This window comes from Brienomyrus brachyistius, chromosome 1, assembly GCF_023856365.1.
Source record: "Brienomyrus brachyistius isolate T26 chromosome 1, BBRACH_0.4, whole genome shotgun sequence".
Lineage (NCBI taxonomy): Eukaryota > Metazoa > Chordata > Actinopteri > Osteoglossiformes > Mormyridae > Brienomyrus > Brienomyrus brachyistius.
The window spans coordinates 37,901,203-37,921,819 of record NC_064533.1 but is presented as its reverse complement, the minus strand read 5'-3'; the positions used below and the strand labels follow the sequence as shown (position 1 = coordinate 37,921,819).

Below are 20,617 nucleotides of genomic sequence, written 5' to 3'. Positions count from 1 at the left end.
GCCTGGAGTAATAAACAAGGAGGGGCCAGGGTAATAAACAAGGAGGGGTCTGGAGCAATAAACAAGGAGGGGCCTGGGGTAACAAACAAGGAGGGGTCTGGATTAATAAACAAGGAGGGGCCGGGGTAATAAACAAGGAGGGGTCTGGAGTAATAAACAAGGAGGGGCCAGGGTAACAAACAAGGAGGGGTCTGGAGGAATAAACAAGTTGGGGCCTGGGGTAATAAACAAGGAGGGGTCTGGAGCAATAAACAAGGTGGGGCCTGGGGTAATAAACAAGGAGGGGTCTGGAGCAATAAACAAGGTGGGGCCTGGGGTAATAAACAAGGAGGGGTCTGGAGCAATAAACAGGGTGGGGCCTGGGGTAATAAACAAGGAGGGGTCTGGAGCAATAAACAAGGTGGGGCCTGGGGTAATAAACAAGGAGGGGTCTGGAGCAATAAACAAGGTGGGGCCTAGGGTAACAAACAAGGAGGGGTCTGGATTAATAAACAGGGAGGGGCCGGGGTAATAAACAAAGAGGGGTCTGGAGCAATAAACAAGGTGGGGCCTAGGGTAACAAACAAGGAGGGGTCTGGAGCAATAAACAAGGTGGGGCCTGGGGTAATAAACAAGGAGGGGTCTTCAGTAATAAACAAGGAGGGGCCTGGGGTAATAAACAAGGAGCGGCCTAGGGCACTAAACTAGGAATGAATTATGGCAATAAACAAGAACGAGTCTGAGGCAGTGGACAAGGACAGGATTATGAGACTAAACAAAAACAGGTCAGGCTACTAAACGAGGATGGGGCTGTGATACTACACCAGATCAGGTGATTAGCAAACAGGAAGCATGACACTAAACAAAGGCTGGAAAAAGAGAAAATCATAAAGAGATCCAAGGACAGAAGAGATCCAGGGCGAGGGATTCAAACAGTAAGAGTGAGCAGGAAGCATTAATCAGAGCAATCTCAGGCAGTTGGTTAGACTGACTGCAGGTGTGGTGACTGTAAACTGAAAGCACCTGGAGGCAGGCGTGGCCATACAGAATGCCAGCTGACTCGGGGATCGAATTCTTTAGGGGCTGTGCCACCTGCTGAACCCCCTCGCCGCTTCATATTGTCCAATACACATCCTACAAGTACAAACAGGTGATGAAACAAGATATCTAACAGCTTAACTCTTGGTTTTGTCCTCAAGCATAGCTGAGGCTTATTTCAGCGTTTAGGGATACATACTAACCTGAAGGCTGATCGCCTTTCATATAGAAGTGGACCTCCAGCTGTTTAATATCCAAGTGAGATGTAAAGTTTAGCCATCTGTCCTTGAGGGCCGCCGCGTAATGAAACACCCAACAAACAGGGAGCCGGGGGCTGTGCCATCGCACACATCTCACCATGTTAATTTCCCAAGAGGAAATGACAAGAGCACGTGACAAGCCCAGAAATATAATTTAAGTGTTTCTAAAAAAAAAAAACAGAGGAGAGGGATATAAACACTCCGGAAGACACAGGATCCAGCGGCGGGAGATTACATCCCCTGTTATTACAGCCTGCAAGCTGCTCTTACTTTGAAGCCTTTGCTGTCAGATGATAAAAGGAGATAAGCAGGGAGACCTGACCGCGTTTGTGTGGTGCTTCAGGGGTACTCCACTCTCAGCGAGATGGTGGATGGCCAAACATGAAGCGTAACACAAAGAGTTATTTATGACCATCCCAAACAGACAGGGCAGACTCTTAAAGGGCCAGACGCAGGCACGTGAGCTGGGTCAGGTTATGTACACAAGACACAAACACATCGCTGCTCAGCTCCGCTCAGACAGAAGAAACCTGCAATTTTAGCCCTTTGTGTCACGAGGAGCCGGATGCTGCAAAAAATTACGGCAGTGACAGGAGTGCTTTTGTGAATTAGAGGCGAGAGATGCTCTCGAGCAGCGCCTTTCATCTCCCTCAGGTCTCTAATCTGCCCCTCCATGCTGGCTACTGCAGCTTCTCGATGACCGGCGCAGACTAAAAACCCATTCTTAGGAGGATATAGTCACTACAGACGGACGGGGGGGGGGGGGGGGGGTCGCAGGCTCTTTTGTGTCCCCGAAGAAAAAAAGGGTAAGAAAAACAGACCATGAAGCAACAAGAGCCTCAAACGAAGCAGACGGAGGCGTTGTGCCATGTGACAGTGCCACACAGCACAGTCAGCCGGGGCTGAACACAGTGTTTATGGCACGCTGTATGCTCCACTGCTCATCGTTTGCAGGCCCGCTGGACGGTTCTGAGGCTCATCGCAGGCCGTGTTCGGCTGCAGTTTTCACACCATAGCGCAGGATGTTCACAGCTTGGCTCTCGTGCTTAACGAGAATGTCTCCCCATGCTGCAGGAACTCGCACTGCGACGTGTATGATGTGCAGGGCTCCACAGGGACGGTTAAATGTCCCTGCCACCCCACATCCCTGCCGCAGAGAGAAACCTAGTGTGTGTGTGTGTGTCATGATGGGTGGGGGGGGGTTAGGTCAGCATCCACCAGCACCTGCTCAGTATATAAACAAAAGCCACACAAAACATCTCGTCTCCTCCTGATGCCATCTTCACTCCGGCTGTGATCGCAGCTACACACCTCTGTGACTTTAAGAAGGAAATGCAGCGGCAGCCAGAGGGGGTGCTGGGGGGCAGAGCAGTCTGCCTGCGCTGTTAATGAGACACAAAAGGCCTCTAACTCGGGCACATGGCTGCACCCTCTGTGTCACAGCTGGCCGTCACCCAGTCACCTTTCAGTCAATCAGGTGGCCCGTCTGTCACCTTCCTGCTCTACAGAACTGCCTGTCCCTCACATGCTCGGTCACCCACAAAGAGACATGTCAGATTTACAGGGTTACTAACAGGCTTCGCCCTGCCCTGCCTGTGCTGAGTCTCATGCTCTCCCCAGAGCCTCACAGCGCCCCCACTCCGAGAACCCTGTCATGCCCCGGCAATCTGACTACAATCATTACTCCTCATTGCTCAGCTGATTGCAGTATTTAACAGAAGCTAAAATCTGATTCCCTGGCCTGCCGGATCATGATGGCAGCCCTCACAGCAGACGGCCTGCCCTCGCCGGGGCCATTCCCCCTAGTGCGAATGCAGTGCCCCTTCATCCTGCAGCAGACCAGGACATTTACACAAGGAGGGCACAGCTAGTCAGAGTGAAGGGAGACGGGGATGAAAATGGCCTGGGGAGCTCAGAGGCGCTCAGAGGGGGCCAGATGGCGACTGATTGCAGCACGGCGGGAAACGGGGGCAGGCAGGGAAGCAGCAGCTGCACGCATCGCATTTAGGCCCCAGTGACCATCATCCCTGGACAGCGTGGCGGATTTCAATTAGGCTCATTAGCAAACGGCTACATCGAGGTCCCGCTGCAGACAAAGAACAGGCCCCTGCTGGTTGTGCTGCCCTGTGGCGTATCACAGCCACGCACAGTGATTAGAGCGCCGTAACTCCAAGGCCCGGGCACAGCGACCACATAAACATGTCGCGCTGATGGATTTTTACCATCATTAAAAAGCATCCGCGAAATTTATCATGATGTTCTCGCCGTGCCTGGCCTGTAAACACAGCCATAAACATCATCTCCTTCAAATGGAAAATCAGCATCCAAAAAAGTAAATGGATAAACAGATAGCAGCTTGTTTTCATTTTTCCTGACGCTGATATGGCCTCATGATGTGATCTCCTCCCCGGTTCCCTGTGTCAGTACGCAGTAACTCCACTGCCCGCATGGCCACCCAGGCTCCATGCAGAGATGGCGTCAGGGCTGTCCCTGTCCCGTGTACATTTCCCTCCCACAGTGTGTGACTGTGTGTGACTGTGTGTGTGTGAGCCCTGGGACTGACTGGGATCACATCTGGGGTGTCCCCTGCTCCATGCCCTTGCCCTTCATAGGGATGGGCTCAGCATGACCCAGTACCAGAAAAGTGGTTATTAGATTAGATTTGAGTATAAAATGACATAATGCCAAAGTGTAAAGCAGTGCGAAAGTGCTACGCATGGATGTCCAATTAGTATCCATAATAAATCAAAAAAGTGTAGCATTTTTCAAAAATGCGTGGTCCTTTTCGTTTGAACCTATTCCCACAGACTCTCCGCAAACTCTCAGCGCAGCAATATGCCACACAGATCATGCAGGATCCCTCAGATCAGCCTGCACGTTCCCCTGTGACAGGATGCAGGCACGTGCTGCCTGTCTGCTAAAGCGTCACATAGCTGCTCCCACAGCCAGAGGCCGCAATCTGCCCCAGCAGGCCGTGCTCTCCTAACAGGTACACACCGCACACTGGAGACTGTTGGATAGTCACACACAGCACCCTTAACTGCAGAGACGCGGCCGTGTCTGTGACACACAGCAGGGACTGTACGCCATTATATCCTCCACTGCAAGGCCAGCCGGACACACACACTAAGGACGCGTGGATTCTGCTCCCAACCCACCTCCTCGTACCAAACCTCTCACTGACCAAGACTGGCAACTCAAGAGAAGACATCAGCTTCCCATTAAGCACCAGCATCTTTTCCATGGGCCAGGGACCGACCCCCCTCTGAGTAAATGGCAGCGTGTCGAACGCCTTTACCCTCTCCAGGCCAAGAAAGAATCTGGATGCTCTTGATTTTCATTCTCTCTGCCACACTTATTTAGAGAGAGAGATGTGTGAAAGTCCAGTGCAAACAGACATGAAAAAAGCATCCATGCCAAGCACACGGGGGTGGGGTGGAGTGGGGGGGTTGATACCAGCAGAGCATGAGCTCGTGTAAACTTTCAGGAGCCGAGTAAGTGGGCGGAGAAGGCCTATCAACACCGGAGACACACCCCTCGGGCCGGAGAGGGGTTCAGTTTCAAACCGTTCAAATAAATGAGGCGTAATCCCTGATAAACAGCCCCCACCTAAGTCATCCCCAGCAGCACGGATCTGACAGGCTCACCCTAATTAGCGTGAGAAGTGACATAAACCCGTATGCTGAGCTGAAGGGCCAATGTGGGCTTTCAGAAAGACTAGGCAATCATTCTGTCCCCGACGGAACAGGAAGGTCTCGCTTTAATGAGCTTAGCTAATCATGCTCGGTTATGCGATTACTATTTTGGTTTGTAAGGGCTCCTTTTGAGGTCTGCCGTTTTGCTTTTCTGCTGAATAGGGCTCTTTCCTCCCCTCTATCGCTCTTTAAAGTCACTCCACTTCATTTGGCCGCCTAGCTGTAAAAGAAAGGCCCTTCCCAGCCAGGAGGCCAACAGCCCTGTACGCCTGCATTTAAACACATGCAATATGGCTGTTGGGTTGGGCGAATGACCCCCTGACCTCTGAGAACAAAAACAAAAGTTTAGCTGTGAACTTTTCAGCCACTAAAAAGGCCTGACCCCCTCCCCCCACCACCACCACCACCACCTCCAGCCATCTCCATGGAGAAGCGCCGGCCATCTCCAACTATTCACTATTCAACGCCGGAGGTGATCAGCGCCAGCCTGTGTCGTACACAGATACAGGATCTGACTCTATTTCCAAAAGACAACATCATCATCTTCTGCGTCTACTCAAAAAAGACAAGGATCCACATGCGAAAGCAAGTTTAAAGGGGAAAAAAATTCCCACTTCACTGCCTCTGAAATGCCACGTGCCACACAGGAGGCGCTGAGAATCCCAGAGGCACGCCGGCGAGGACCCTGGGGTGCAGGACTGTTGGTGACTTCAGGCTGAGCCTCTCACTGCCTCATTGCTGCAGCACAAACTCACAGAGCATAGGGCCCATTTCCTGGACATACCTTCAGGACCCTCCACGCTGCAACATGCTCAAAGTAACTGATTCATTATCTTGCAGAAAATTCATTTGAAGCTGATTAATACTCTCCCAAAGGCTCAGCATAAGACAACTTTTTACAGATTCCCGTCTCTGAGATGTCGTAAATTTGGGCCACTGACGGCGATACTTAACAAAAGCACGGTTTATGTTTGTAATGATGAACAAGACAATTTGATCTGTATTGCGGTGAGGCCGTCTGATCCGCCTGGTCCAAAGCAGTCAGCTTCTCACCAAGAACAGCAAAATTCACCCCGGCGATCATAACATCTCACGTTTATGGAACAAATAATCTGCATTTTTTTTATCCAACCTCCTTTTCTTCGTGAGCTTCGTGGTCTCCAGTCATACAGCATTGTTACCAGAAACGGCCTTTGATCAATGATTCAACAACGCTAAATATTGATGCAAAATAACAAACAGAAAGGCAGATGTTCCACTAAAAAAAAACAAAAAAAAACAAGACAGTAACTTGATCTTGACAACTGTAATTATGAGACAGCTGCTATGGAAAGCTGATGTCACCGCCCAGTGACCAATTAGATTACGCCTTCAGAGGGGGCCTTGGGCCGTGATGGGCTGTGTGATGACTGCTGCCACAATGTCACTTACCTAATTAATCCCTGATTGTCTCTAATTCGAAACACCAGCCTAACTGCCCCAGCTTCCAGCCACCAGTGCTCTCGCTCAGGCCCTCTCTTGGAGGGCACTTACCACAAACATATGCTTCTTCGCCAACCCATAAAAAAAACCTAAAGGAAATGGCTTGACGTACTTAAACAGCTCAGTTAATTACTGTAAACCATAATAACAGAATGTGCTTCTGGCTTCATATTTACCGGGGCATGTTTATCCTGACGTGCAGGAGAAATAGGTACATTCATTCACCCTGATAAGATCCTACTTTATGCTGAATTTGCTATTTACAGTAACTATGTTTAATGGGCAGAAGCATTTAAATGCTTCAACAAACAACTTTCAAGTTCATTTCAGGGTATCCGCTGGCTCACACCTCCAGGGCTCACACTCCACTTTCCTCTTGCAGTTTATTGACACGCAGGGGTGTCTCTAAATTGCCCATGTTTAACATACATAACTCCTAAATGTGGCCAGCTTAATTCTGTATACCTAAGAGCAGATGCCAAGCCTCCCAGGGACAGCCATGGCTAGGGTCCGCATGGAGTCAGTCTCAGGCTTCTGAGCGCTTATCTTTGGCACTGATCAGGCTACTGAACATTTAATGGCTGATTTGGGCGGAGCCACTGCCCGATTACCCTCTGCAACACTCAGATCTGCCTCTTAGCTCAATGCCACAGAACAGTCAGTGGATGGATCGTGTACGTGACAATAACTGTGGCTGTCTGTAGTTCAGACCGATGACTCCACAGCATTGCCAGATGCTCACAGACCAAGGGATTGTTTCTCCAAGGACGACCATGGGACCAGTTCCAGCGGACAGCTTTTTTGCTCCTAGGTCCTACTCCGGTTCTCCTTCTTTGCTTTGCAAAGCAGAACTGGAACCATTTCCTTCACAATGCCAGGACACCTGGTCCTATTCACACAGCGGGCAGCTTGTTTCTGGTTTTGTACTATTTCCATCTCCCCTGGCATCTATCCATCCAACCTACAACCTCCTATTCTGCTCAGGGTTGTGAGGTATTCCTGTAGGTATGTTATCTGTGTTTTGTAGATGCAAGTGTTTACAGTGTTACAGTCTTATATTAGTGCTTGTGTGAGCACCAGTACATTATCTTTGGCCTGGAGCCACCCAGGTTCTTGAGGTGAGCTTGTTGATCATCTTCAGGACATTATAAACTAGGAAACACAGGTGGGGTGACTGTAAACATCTCATGTCAGACTAAAACAGTTTGGTAGAGATATGTAAACTCTCTATTTAGGTCTCACTGGACGCTTGGGAAGACCGAAAATATTTCCTCTCAAAAACACCACTTAATGGAAAATTCCGAAATCATATTAAAGTCATTTTGCTCTCCAGATGACGTCCCACAGATTCAATGGGATTTATATTATTCACCACAACTGAAGAATGTTGCACTTTGTCTCTAGAAAAAATACCTTCTAACATTACCAAGGAACGATTCACCCAAACTCTGGAGAGAATAACATTTATGAACTTCGCAACTCATCACTATTTTCTTGATCTCTCTAGACCTGACAACTGAACATGATTTGTCTCTGGACAAGCCTGTCTTTTGAACTCTGTGGAACACATATTAAAATACACAGCCATCCACCCTTTTCAGAATGAAAAACCTGAGTGTGCCATGGATTCACATTGTGCTAAGGTACAGAATATGCCCAGTCCACAGCATCGTTAAATATCATCCATCTATCTTCCACAAACACTCATCCAGTACAGGGTCGTGGTGAGACTGGAGTCCATCCCAGGAACCACAAGCTGGGGACACCCTGGATGGGATGCAGCTGCATTGTTACATTCCTATTGGTATAAAGCTGACAGTAACTGACAACTGACCCAAACGCTAAGAAACAACCGATTTTGGTGCAGATTCCCATCATGCACACTGTGGACAAAAAGCGAAGTCCCTGATTTCAGTGGGATCTAATTACTGAAGAAAACCCATAAACCCAATCCAGCAATGGAAACAGCTGGATGTACTGTAAGTCTTCACAATCACTCAGAGTGGGATTGTGAGTCACGGCTTCAAGAGCCCCTGCAGAGGTTACAAGACCCGACTGTGATGTGCACAGCAGGGGCTGCAGGCTTAGCCGTGAGGTCCGACAGAATCGTGAGACCAGAATAGTTCATGTGCAGAAGCTTCTATTCGCAGAGAAGCTCTTGAATTTGCGTACAGCTGAATCAGAGACGCTGTGAGACTGCCAACGTATAAAACATTTAGCCATGAAAATGGGCCCCTTTCATCAACAAAAGTACTTCATTATTATAGCAGCCAATAAAACAATTGAAACAATCTGCTAGATTGTGATACTAGACTGAGGGCTCCGTTCTGCTGAAATAATGCCAAAACATGCTCATTTATGGGCAGAACCCTTCTGAAGTAGAGCTGGATTATTACAACCAAACACACATTTCAGGCGCCCAATTCTGAGCGCTGATCTGTTGCTTAAGCCAGGCTGATAATGAGAGAGGCGGAGAACACGGAGGCACCTGCATCTGGTATGAAACTGCCCACTGCCCAGTTCCCAGCTCTGAGGATGGATGCAGTATTCAATAATCACTAGCAGACCGAGGCCTCCCCACGCTACAGCTCCCACTCTGCCACCCCCCCCAGCCTTCCACCCCCCCCCCCCCCCCCCCCGGGTCGAGTCAAATAAACTCCAGCTGGTCAGCATGCCACTCACAAAGACACCGTGAAATGACTGAATCACGTTCTGGTAACATCATTAACCTGTAAATCCCTGATGTGATTATCTCAAAGGTTACTCTTGAGCTTCCTGACGACTTCCCACTTTCCTGAAACACGGTCCATCACATTGTTCCATTTTGTTTTCACTTCTGTTAAGCCTTTTTACTAACGTCCCACTGGGGCTTTTCACCCCAGATGGATAAAATTACTGAACTTTTGAAAGATAGACAAAACAAATTGGTAGGGATCAGGACTGTGTGCAATCACATCAAAATTTCAAGACGTGACCAACATGCCCAGGCCGGGCATTAAGAGCACACCCCATTAAGACCCCTGACACAGGTATAGTGGGGTAATTACTCATGTCTGAACACCAAAGAAACACCCTTGTTCTTTTTGCAAATATCCATGTACTGTAGTTTGTGTCCAAAGCTTACTGTGGGCTCATCATTTTTTGATAACACTACTTTTTATAGCATTCTATGATCCCACAAAATCAGCAGAATTTTCAACAAATTACACCTGCAGCTTTGATAAGCAGCCCTGTATCTGCCAAACGCTGATATTTTCACCAGTTCACACTGCACCAGGCTGCTGCCATCCTAGGAGGGTGGAACCCCCACCCCCAGCATCACCAGCAAATGGGTGTGGAAGGTAGTGTGACATGAGCCCAGTGTCAGAGACTTTGCGGGCCAACAAAAGGTAACGCAAGACTGAGAAGCGGCAGATTTCGATGTTCTTCACCGGCAATGGAAACAAACTTCAATCTTCAGCTCAAGATAAACTCATAACCCACAGAAACTCCAAGACGGGTGTACTTCGCAACGTGGGTACGATAATTTCACAATGACTGAATGTACTAATTAGAAGAGGGTCCCCCGTGACCGTGCCAGTTACTCCACATAGATTATGTTATCTACTAGCACTTGGTAATCTACGGGGATAATACATGGTTAACATACCCCAGGTGTATAGGACACTCCGTCTATCACGGCATCTATGCACAACATCGTACACTCCCGGCTTTATTCACATACAAAGAGCGCTTCGGTTGTACTGTGCACCTGTGCCACTTCGGTATAGGAGAAAAACGTCCACTGTTTGCATTTGACAGAAAAAAAATATTAATTTTAGATAAAGAAAAAGGGAAGTGTGCAATTCATGTTTGCATTCTTTATCTCACATTGCCTAATTAGTTCGCTTCATCAATGGAACGATTGCACAATATAAACCTATGACGGGAACTCAACGACATACTTAAAATCCACATCATTATCCCAGAACAAAGAGAATGATAATAAAAAAAATAAATCGCTACAAGCATAAATCCTCTCCGTCACCGTATATTTTGCGATTCAGCCACCCAAACACAGCCTGATAGTTAAATAGTTTCGATCACCGAATTTCCAGTCTAACTAAATATTAAAGCCAATTCAACTGCAATCATAGCGCGTACTCGTCAAGTCTGCCCATTGGCAGCAGTGGATACGAACCTTGATCGGAGAGCTCCGAGTGGCTATGGGCAGGTCTCGGACCGCTGTTCCCGGAGGGGAAGCCGAAATGCCCACTGCACATCCCGGGGACGCTCTCCCTCCGCTGCCCGGCCGCTGCTTAATCCCATCCAGCAGCCGCACTAACAGGATGTTCGCCGGCAGCTCTTCGACTCCGCAGTCCACCAGGATCCGGCACTCCGGGCAGCGGAGCTCGTTACGGGAGCTCACGATGCTCTCCAGGCAGCGGCGGCAGAAGGTGTGCTGGCAGGGCAGCACTTTGGCCGTGGTGTCCAGCCGCTCCAGGCACACGGAACACTCGAGTAAATCCAGGAGCGACGACTCGTCCATTTTAGCCTCTATTAATGACCATAAAGGAGATTCCCTCGATGCGCGTACGATGCATCACACGCAACACAATGCATGCTGGCTATGGTGGAGGAGCGACCGGGCTGGGCTGAGGCTGAGGCTGAGGCTGGAGCTCAGGCTGGGGCTGCTTTCACACACCACGGTGTGGTAAAGTGAGGTCAGACACACAACATCATCAGCACAAAACAGCGCTGCATTCTCTGACCTGCAGCAGATCCGCAGAGGAGCTCCAACCGCCTCGCGAACACGCCTTTCGCCGCAATCCCGTTTAGGAGAGATAGCGGTGGAACAGTAACTAGTGTAACAGTAACAGCCAGGTACCATTCACGTATTTACGGTGCGGCGGCTTTGGCTGGCTTCCTCAGTGACTGATAAAACAACACAGATTAACGTAGGTAACGTCGCTGGAGCGGCTATGGTTACCACTCCGCTTGATTTTGTAGTATGAGTCGTTGGATGTATTATGCATTATCTGTGTATTTTTGCCCTACATTGCATTAACTCCTTACGTTTATGCATTTTGTAGACCTATTAAATGATTGAACACAAAAAAAGTTCAAATTTGGAAAAATATACGAGTCGTATTTCTTAAATAAACATATATAAGTTTGTGTCATATTAAAACAGTGATATTTCTGCAATACAAACCAAACATCACAAATATAACGTTATACCTATCTAGAAAACGACGAGATTGTAGTTTGTACGCAATATGAAACTGTCATATGTAAAACTGTCGCGCAATATGCCGTTGTTGTTGCTGGGAGAAGTGTAGTTATTATAAAGAATTCGGACGACATCTTAGTTATCTATAGTTGCATTTTTTGCCCAAATAAATAAGATATGGGTTAAGTGTGTTTCATTAGTGTGTTTGTGTGTCGAAGATAAGATTAGGTAAAAATCCAATCGTATGCGTGCACATTTAGGAAGCACGAAGTAACTAATGTACTACGATATTTTACCCAACTGTGCCATCTAGCGGCACCCAGTGGAAGCCGGCGTCTCTTCATATTTAATTTACGTAGCCTACTTTAAACTTCTAACTTTAAATACAACCTCAATATGTCTTTGGCTATTTGGTTTTAAGCCAGTTGAGAATTGTAATGGGAAAATTAGACTTTCTTCTCTGAAAGTTTTAATAAATTAATTTCTATTACAGAACATGGATTGTTCATTAAAATGAATCATTAAACATTTATTTGTACTGAGTGACAAAAATATTGTGAAACTTCACCAGGCTGTCTAGCAGTGAATGGACATAAAACGCAGAAATGAGAAAAAAAAGTTGGCTTCATTTTAAATTTCATTTAGGCAAATGTACTTATTTGTATTTATCTGTTTACACTTTACAAAATTTAAAAAATATAGGCTAGGTTTTAAAAAGCAGGAATAACATACGTACTTTAAAAACTTTGTAAGTATTATTTTGTTTGTAATGTTTTTTTAAGGTCGGCCGGAAACAGCGTGTAATCCCTTTTAACACTTCCTGTAACAGCGTGTCCTCAGTGTGAACTTTCCAAGCTACAATTAAGATACTGGTGATTAAAATTAGCAAAGCTACTAATTTTAATATAGTAGCCTAGTTACCTACGCTACAAGCTACAGACAAAAGGTAGCTAACTACATCGAAGCTATGTCATCCGGTAATACTTAATTTTTGTGCAGTAATATACTCTTAAAGCGAAGTAATTAAAAATGTGAAACATGATATTGAAATGAAAATCTATATTTTTTAGAAATGTAATGTCAAATCACAATAAGGTTTCAAAAAGGTTTCTGTATTTTATGTAAACCAAGAGTACTTCACAATTGTTGTGTGAAAATTGCGGTTAGGGTAACAACGAAAAAAGATTTTGATAATCTGTCCAAGTACCAAAATGCTCGTATTGATTTAAATGAAAGTGTCTACAACATTGTTTGCCGTGAAGTATTTTTCAACCATTTAACATCCATCCCCAGAGTATGCAAGCAGAAAGCACCAATCAGAAACACCTGATAACTGAAAATACCCGTCTTTGTGAGGAGATAAAAACGATACAAATCGTTATTGAAGTATTAATCAGAAGAACATAATGACAAAAATCGACTTACGTCCACGGTCGGTTCCATGACCGGTCGTAAGTCGAGCATTTAAGGAATGAGAGTCTCGCTGGAATGCGCGTGCTGCAGGTGGCCGGCTGGTGGGTGGACACTGTGAAATACTCACGCGGGTCAGCCCTCGCGCTGCTAGACTCGGCGCAGTCGTGGCCACATATTTGCGGTCAGACGATCAGTCGTAAGTGGCACAGATCGTGCTCTATTTCTAACGATTTAGCATCTTGCCACGCTACATTGCTATTTGTAAAAACAATAGTTAGGCTAGTTACAGAAAAGCTACTGCGTTTTGAAAGTAGCTGCGCTACTGGTAAGTTACTGAAAAAAAGGAGTTAAGTTAGTAGCGTCCCTAATTTTAGTTAGCTACTCTCCAACACTGCTGGTCCGGTTCATATACTGACTGGAATTTTAATGTGGAACAACTAGCATACCAAATAAGTAATTATTTCAAATGCTTACTTTGTATATATGTATGTGTATATAGAGCGATGCTTTAATCATACATAACATCCCGTCTTTGCTGAAAGGTAATTTTCTCTGTCACCCACAGCGAGCAGTTCGGGTTAAACGATCCGATTCTTTTCAACGGTTCTTTGGTATGAACGAAGGGAAATTTCAGCAGGAAAATAAAAATGATTATATTTGGTTTTTTATATTTGTAAATTATACACTTATATATACTTAATAACCTGCTTGCGGTTTTCAAAATTTTAATTAATAATTTGGCAGAAAATTAGCTATACGTTGTACATTGTTGCGTTAGGTTCCTTAAAGGCAGAATGAGTATGATTTCTGGCAATTGTTCTCTAATATTAAGTATTGCTTGAATTGCATTGAGGGAAGGCAACTTTATTTATATAATACATCTCATACAGAGGATAAATTCAATGTAGTAAATTCACTGACAAAGCTGATGGATATTGACTTTAGGTATTGAAATACGAGTAATTTAGTGCTGCTAAACCTAGTCCACACATGTTAAATTAAATTATATTGGTAGGATTTCTAAATCTGAATCTGATCAAGATCTTACCCTATCATTATCCCACGGATTATTTCACAGATAAATATAGTAACCCCTGCCCCTTAATAAAAAAATAAAAAAAGAACGATGAGTGGTTCTTTTGAATGGCTCTCGGAACTGAGCCATAAGATCCGGCTCCTTTCAAAGAACTAACTCCGGACAAAAGGACACTCTGATCTGACCGGTGTGATCACAGGGCCATGTGACGTCGCACCGTAGTATCCACACTAAGCAAAGGCCAGTCATCTGCCATACTGGCGTATAGATTCCTGTCTGGTGTGACACAAGTGTGTAGCCTACTGCCTGCGCTCTTTTCCGCATTCCTCATAATTGGGTGTACTGTTGTTGGCGAGATTAAGTTTCTAATAATGGTTACACTAGCATCTCAAGAGGCCGACGTGTTTTCGATGTGCATACGTTAAGAGAACGCATCATATACACTGTGCCTTTGCCGGTTCGTAGACAGCGCACTCTGTGACCTGTCGTATGTACACTGAAAAAAATAAATGTTTGAAATTCCGAGTCACCTTAACGTTTTTGAAGTAATAGATCATACGAAATATTTGAAGTTGCCTCAATTTAAATAATTTATTCGGTTTAGCCAAAAAACGGTTCATCTGTAATCCTAAAAAGTTACGTTAAAATGAACAAAATAATAATTCTCAACTATTGGAATTAGAAGAAATACACTGGATGAACAACAGCTATGTTTTATGTATTTGTTTTTTGTTTGTTTGTTTGTTTTTTCTTGTGAATTACAGGACACTTGCTTTTTCGCGCAAACCAGACGCGAGTTTTCCTCCGCATGCAGATTTCATACATGTAACGGAATATGTTATCAGTCTCTCTTTGCGCTGCTCCTTCCATTTTTCTGCGCGAAACTCTCACTTTTCCCTTGACCTTCCAATGAATACATATGCAGAAGTAGGAAAAATGCAAGTTGTCATTCTGCGCTGTTTTGGGAGGTAGACTGCGGTTTTAGGCGTGTGCAGTGAGTTCCTACAAACCATTACATGTTTTAGGTGCATGTTGCGAAGAAATTACGTCTGAAACGTTAATACCTCTGCCCCCTGAGAATCTTAATAACACCCCAGTTTTCCAAGGTCATTTTATCAATGAAAAAAAGCTTATAGTTTTGTCGGATCTTCCTGCCTTGTCAGGGTTTCCTAATCCATCATATATATTTACAGCGACCTCTATCAGTTTTGCTTCGTTATGAAACAGTTCTACCAGGGGTTTATCCTAAATACCGATAGTTTGTCGCCCAATAGTTCACTCTACAAGTGCGATGTGCAAATGATACTCGTTAGCTCTTCAACCGTAGGAAGAATATTGATATCAGTATTTAACCTATTTAGATATTAATTCTGACACTTTACTGGTCATAAACCACAGGTAGCATATTCTGAGAGCCCAGCATTAATTAGTAATAACTTGAACGACTCCCATAATTACGGAGTGGTATTAAAGGAGAATAATTATTATAATGAATCGTAGCGTTTTAGAAATCATAGAGGTAATTTTTTAAAAACGATGTCTTGATTTAAAATATATAATTTTTTAATTTAAAATACTGATGTCGACGTATTTTCTACGTCGACGTCATCGACTACATCAACTAATCGCGGCAGCCCTAGTATTGATAGTAATTATGTGTCTCAAAAAAGACAAGCTCCAGGCAAACTTGACTTAGCCCCTTATCTTTTCAGTAGCTAGAAACGGCCCCGATGGATGGTTTTTCATTTTTATGTCTGATGTTCCATTGTGTTTTGTTTTCTGAAAGATGACGGATGGGTTTGTAGAGGGCTGCATGAATTGTCATCAATAGCAATACAAATTATAATGAAAACCCATTTTTAAAAGGAAAATATTTAATTGAAGAATATTGTTTGTATACTTCATCTTTTGCTTCTATGTAGGGTTTTTAATAAAATCTTTTTTTATATCATTAACATATCATTAATCTCCCTTTTGGCTCCCCAGTGGAAAAAGTTTGGGAAGTCCTGCTGTAGAGTATCAAATGTGAAAATATTCAACAATTGCAACCCTACTTCATTCCTACAATGACGTAATTTACACTTCATCAAAATGGTTGTTTTTAACGGGGATTTTTTATGACATTTATTGTATGGAATATCCAGAGTGCATGTTTTGAATAAATAAGACTGCATTACTAGCAAATTAGGCTTTTAATAGAATGTTAGTGATGCGTTTTTGGTAGTTACCCTCAGACAGCACCCAGTCCTGGTGTTTGATTGTGGCAAAGCATGGGGAATGATGAGAGTTATCACAAAATACTTTATTAAACTCAAAAAACGCAAGAAACAAAAGGACCGTGAGGGGTCAAATCAAAGCAGATAAATGACAAAACTAATTAATGGAGCAACTCAGGAACAGCCATAGCAGACCAATAGCAAACAGGGAAACAAAAGCTACAAACACACAATAACAGGAAACGGGAGAAGGGTAGGTATATATACATACACCCGCAACCCAGTAGGATAAGCGGTTTGGAAAATGGATGGATGGATATAGATACATAGCCTCAAACCCCAAAAGGCAGGGAAGCCTCCCTCATAGCTGCCAGCTCAGCCCATTGAGCCATGTGGCAGCCCAGGGAACAAGCACACACACTAGGAACTAACAAACCTGGGAAATAATAGGAGATGGGATGACCAGTGACACCTGATGGCCAAACAGGGAAATGACACATAGACCAGGGGAGGACAGGTACTAATACTGACAGATTTTGGTTAGCCTGTAGTAGCATTTGGGATTTCTAGACCTTCATATATGGGATTAACTTAATATTATCAGGCTTTAAAACCCTATGCAGTAATTACAAAACTGGTTTCAGTGTTTTGTTACTATACAAAAAGGGCACTGAATCATTATGAAAATATTTATTGAAAACAAAAGCAAATTTCATTTGCTGGCTTACAAAAACAATGCAGCACATGATGGGCAGGTCTTTCCACTCAGCCACAGATAACATGAAGAAATGACATGAAAGGCCAAAGTTTCTGCTACTTGTAAAGCTGTCATTCATCACCCTTTGTGTTCCCCTTTTATGCAGTGAGATGATGGTGAGATAGTAAGCCCAGTGGCTTCACATTTCGAGTCACAAGTTCAAATCCTGCTCTTCCAGTGCATGGGTCCCTCCACAAGAAAAATAAATAATATGTATGTTGAATTTTTGCTTGTATACATCCCACAGCCCTCTGGATTACATTCATCCAGGGTGATGGACGAAATCAAAATTTTATTATATAATGAGGTTAATTTTTAGTGAAGACCCCTGGGTCTCAACCCAAGTAAGGTTGACCATTAAAGTGTCCCTGGCTGTAACTGGATTAGTGCTACAACCCCTGAGACGTCATTAAAAATGGCTGTAAATAGCCCACACCACATAACAAATAAAGCCATTTTCTAACAGTAAGTTTTTAAGGGAACCTGGTTTCTACACTTAGCGGTTCAGAGCTCAGTTGATGGTGTATACATTTAGGGGTACAGATCACAGCTGATGGTATATATATTTAGCGGTACTCCCTGAAACCCACAAAATATCCTTCACCAAGCCAATCCCTTCAGATTACAAAGGAACTCAAATAAATGCAGCCTGATGTCGAAACAATCTTATTGGCCAGTATCAGAAAAACCCAAACTATCATGGAACGATGTCACATGCACCTGTCAGGCAGCTTCTGTCCCCCTACCTAGCCGAAAATAAACAGCATCCCACATGTTGTGTTAGGGGCCTCAGCTGCAGCGTGTGAGAAGCGAAGAGAACACAAACTCCTGGCACATCAGATGTACCCTTGGCTTCTGGCATGCGCTGCCACTTTATTTTAATAAATCAATAGGAATATGTAAATGGAGAACATATTCACTGCAGTGCTACCCGTTTCTAATTCGATGTTGAAAAAAACCATGGAAAATTTTTTAGAAGATATCAGTATTCTGTGTGTTGTGATTAGAGATGTGCAAAATGATGGAGGGGATACTGTGCCTCCATTCATGATTGATTAATTCCACAAATCTGACAAATATATCACACTAACGGTAAACCCTGATCATAGAGTCATTTCTCTGAGAAGAACTAAAGTGAGAGAAGCAAGTGCTTGTCCAAATTCAAAACAACTAGTCTCACATCATCCAGATTAGTAATTCCTTTTATCTGAATCTGACATCCGACTGTGCAGTTTCTATGGCAACTACCTTTCAGCCTCTGGGGGGAGACGAAATCAGCAGCAGCAGAGCTCACCTGTTGTGCCTGCATTCGGTGGAAAGGGGCGGAGCCAATGTAATTTCTCTAGAGTAGGTTGGCCAATAGCAGCTCATTACACTAAACCATGCCTTTGTATAACAGCACAAAACATCAGTTCGCATAAAAATCAAAAATGGTGAGTGATGACTTTTTTGCATCTTTTTATGACTGGGTACAGAACTTATGTTTTTTGTCAAAGTGGGGATCTTTAAAGCGACTCGTTCAAAGACTCTTTCATCCTCTTTAAAGTGTCTTCCCTGCCGACGGGGACGAAACAGCCTCAGGCAGGAGAGGTATGGCTCAGATCGTCAGCTTGCATAGAACGGGTTACTTTGCCACTCAAAAGAAAGTCCAGATCTCTGTGGCCGAACAGCAGCTCGAATCCCACATTTTTGCATCCTAGTCATCCTTGCATCCTAGTTTCCCAATCACTTTCCTTTCAAACAATATCCAGTGTACAATGGGGTATATTAAAAAGCCGTGATGAGAAGCAATGCTCTTTAATGACTAGCCACTCCCCTCCCCTTCCTTCATGCGTTGGCCACATCTGCCATCTGGATTCTTTTCCAAGAAATCTTTTAATTGGATTGATGTGATTATTATAAAACAATACCCTATATATCTAATTACAATAAGTAGCCACAAATCCAATTAAAAGTACATTTCTGCAAATCAAAAAATCATGTGTTACTTCACCTCATTATTGCACCTTAATAAATACTACCAATCAGTAGTCATTATGTTCGTTAGATTTTCCAAACCTCAGAGAAATTGATTAATCTGAGTTTAAATGTCATACTAAAATTGTATTTCAAATGCTTTTAATATTTTAAAGAACAAAAATATTCCATTTCCCCTTCTGGCTAACCTACTACTACTACGCTTCTTAAAAAACCACTTAGAAATGTCTAAATTATAATTACAGATCAAATTGCAGATCATTTTCACCTATTTAGAAGGGGAATATAATTATGTAACAAGAATAAAACTTCAAGCTTACACAATCCTGCAACAAACACACACACACTAATGATCAAGGGGCATATTTATCACAAAGAGCCGGAGAGAGAATTATGAGGAGTCTTCAGTAAGAGAGGAACAGCTGGTTTTACAGTGGTTCAGCAGTGGAACTGCATGAAATCCAGTTGAAAGGTCAGTTAGATTGCCTGCCTGAGGTTATACTTCTGACACAAGTTCTTCTTTGTTTTCACAAGATCCAAGATAACCCAGTTACTCCAGAAGGACTGAGTAACACAAACATGAACAAACTGACAAGATTAAGATGTCATCTAGTTTGTGATTCCATTCTACTCTGAGCTACAGAGTGTATCTCTAATATTTCATGTACATAATGAATAAATCAAATGTCCAATTTTTTTTTCTCAAAATAAGATAATTAAATGATGAAAAGATCCTTTGGTAACTGCAGTTCAAGTTCAAGTTCCAAAATGGTCATCCGCAGGTTTGAATATTCCCACTCGTAAAACATTTAAATATTATGACATACCAGTGAAAACAGCTTAAAAAATAAAACAAAATATTTTCGAAGGAACGAAAAACAATATAAGGAAATGACATTAAACTAATAAATATGTAATTTGCGTGTAATTTTTCATAAATAAGACAGGTCGCTACGTAAAAAGAAGAAAGAAGTATGTATAACAAAAAGTAGAAATTCGTTTGTATAAATTTAAATCTCGTCCTCTCTTAATTGTCGTACTCCATAGATACTTCTTAATGTAATGTAGAGCGTATGTGTACGTGGACCACCATCTAATTCGATGTTTCTGTTAAAGCTGTTCTTTCTTTTCTTTTTTTATATTCAATACCACCAGATGGCGGTACAGAGTCATAGTTGTTGTAAAGTTGCCGCTGTCTACCTGAGTCAGGTTACTTTTTTATCATATTGAGGGCGGATGGGACGTCTTTCTTTTTTCTTTAGGAGGAGCTATAACTTCCAAAGAAATCATGCACCCACCACACAGGACCTCTGAGATTTCCTGAGAGGATCTGTCCCGGGGTGCTGGGTTATAATTTTGCTGAAGAGTCACTGGAGTCAAGAGGATGACTCCACAGAGATTGAACTGATATTCACTCCGTTGTTAAATCGAGAAGAAAAAGTTTCCAGTCCCACACCCTTGCGGTGTGAAAGGAAATCTTGTTGGAAAATTTATCTCCAGGTAAGGCGTTACTGGCTTCTGGAATGTGGGAGGACACGGAGGAAATTGTTAG

General features: G+C 43.7%; 2 protein-coding genes across 3 annotated transcripts in view; one reads left to right on the top strand and one right to left on the bottom strand.

The window, feature by feature from the left end:
- The window catches only part of LOC125748501 (E3 ubiquitin-protein ligase SH3RF3-like), a 73,852-nt gene extending 61,802 nt beyond the window's left edge, over nt 1-12,050 (bottom strand). Inside the window, exon 1 of the mRNA XM_049024763.1 lies at nt 10,635-12,050. Within this exon, the coding sequence (XP_048880720.1) occupies nt 10,635-10,982 (348 nt within the window). The 5' untranslated portion in view covers nt 10,983-12,050. The remainder of the gene's footprint in view (nt 1-10,634) is intronic.
- An 8,301-nt stretch (nt 12,051-20,351) lies between these two features.
- edar (ectodysplasin A receptor) overlaps nt 20,352-20,617 on the top strand; it is a 29,362-nt gene continuing 29,096 nt past the window's right edge. For both annotated transcript variants that reach the window (XM_049027138.1, XM_049027191.1), the window contains exon 1: nt 20,352-20,565. The gene's annotated coding sequence lies outside the window, so the exon portion shown is untranslated. The remainder of the gene's footprint in view (nt 20,566-20,617) is intronic.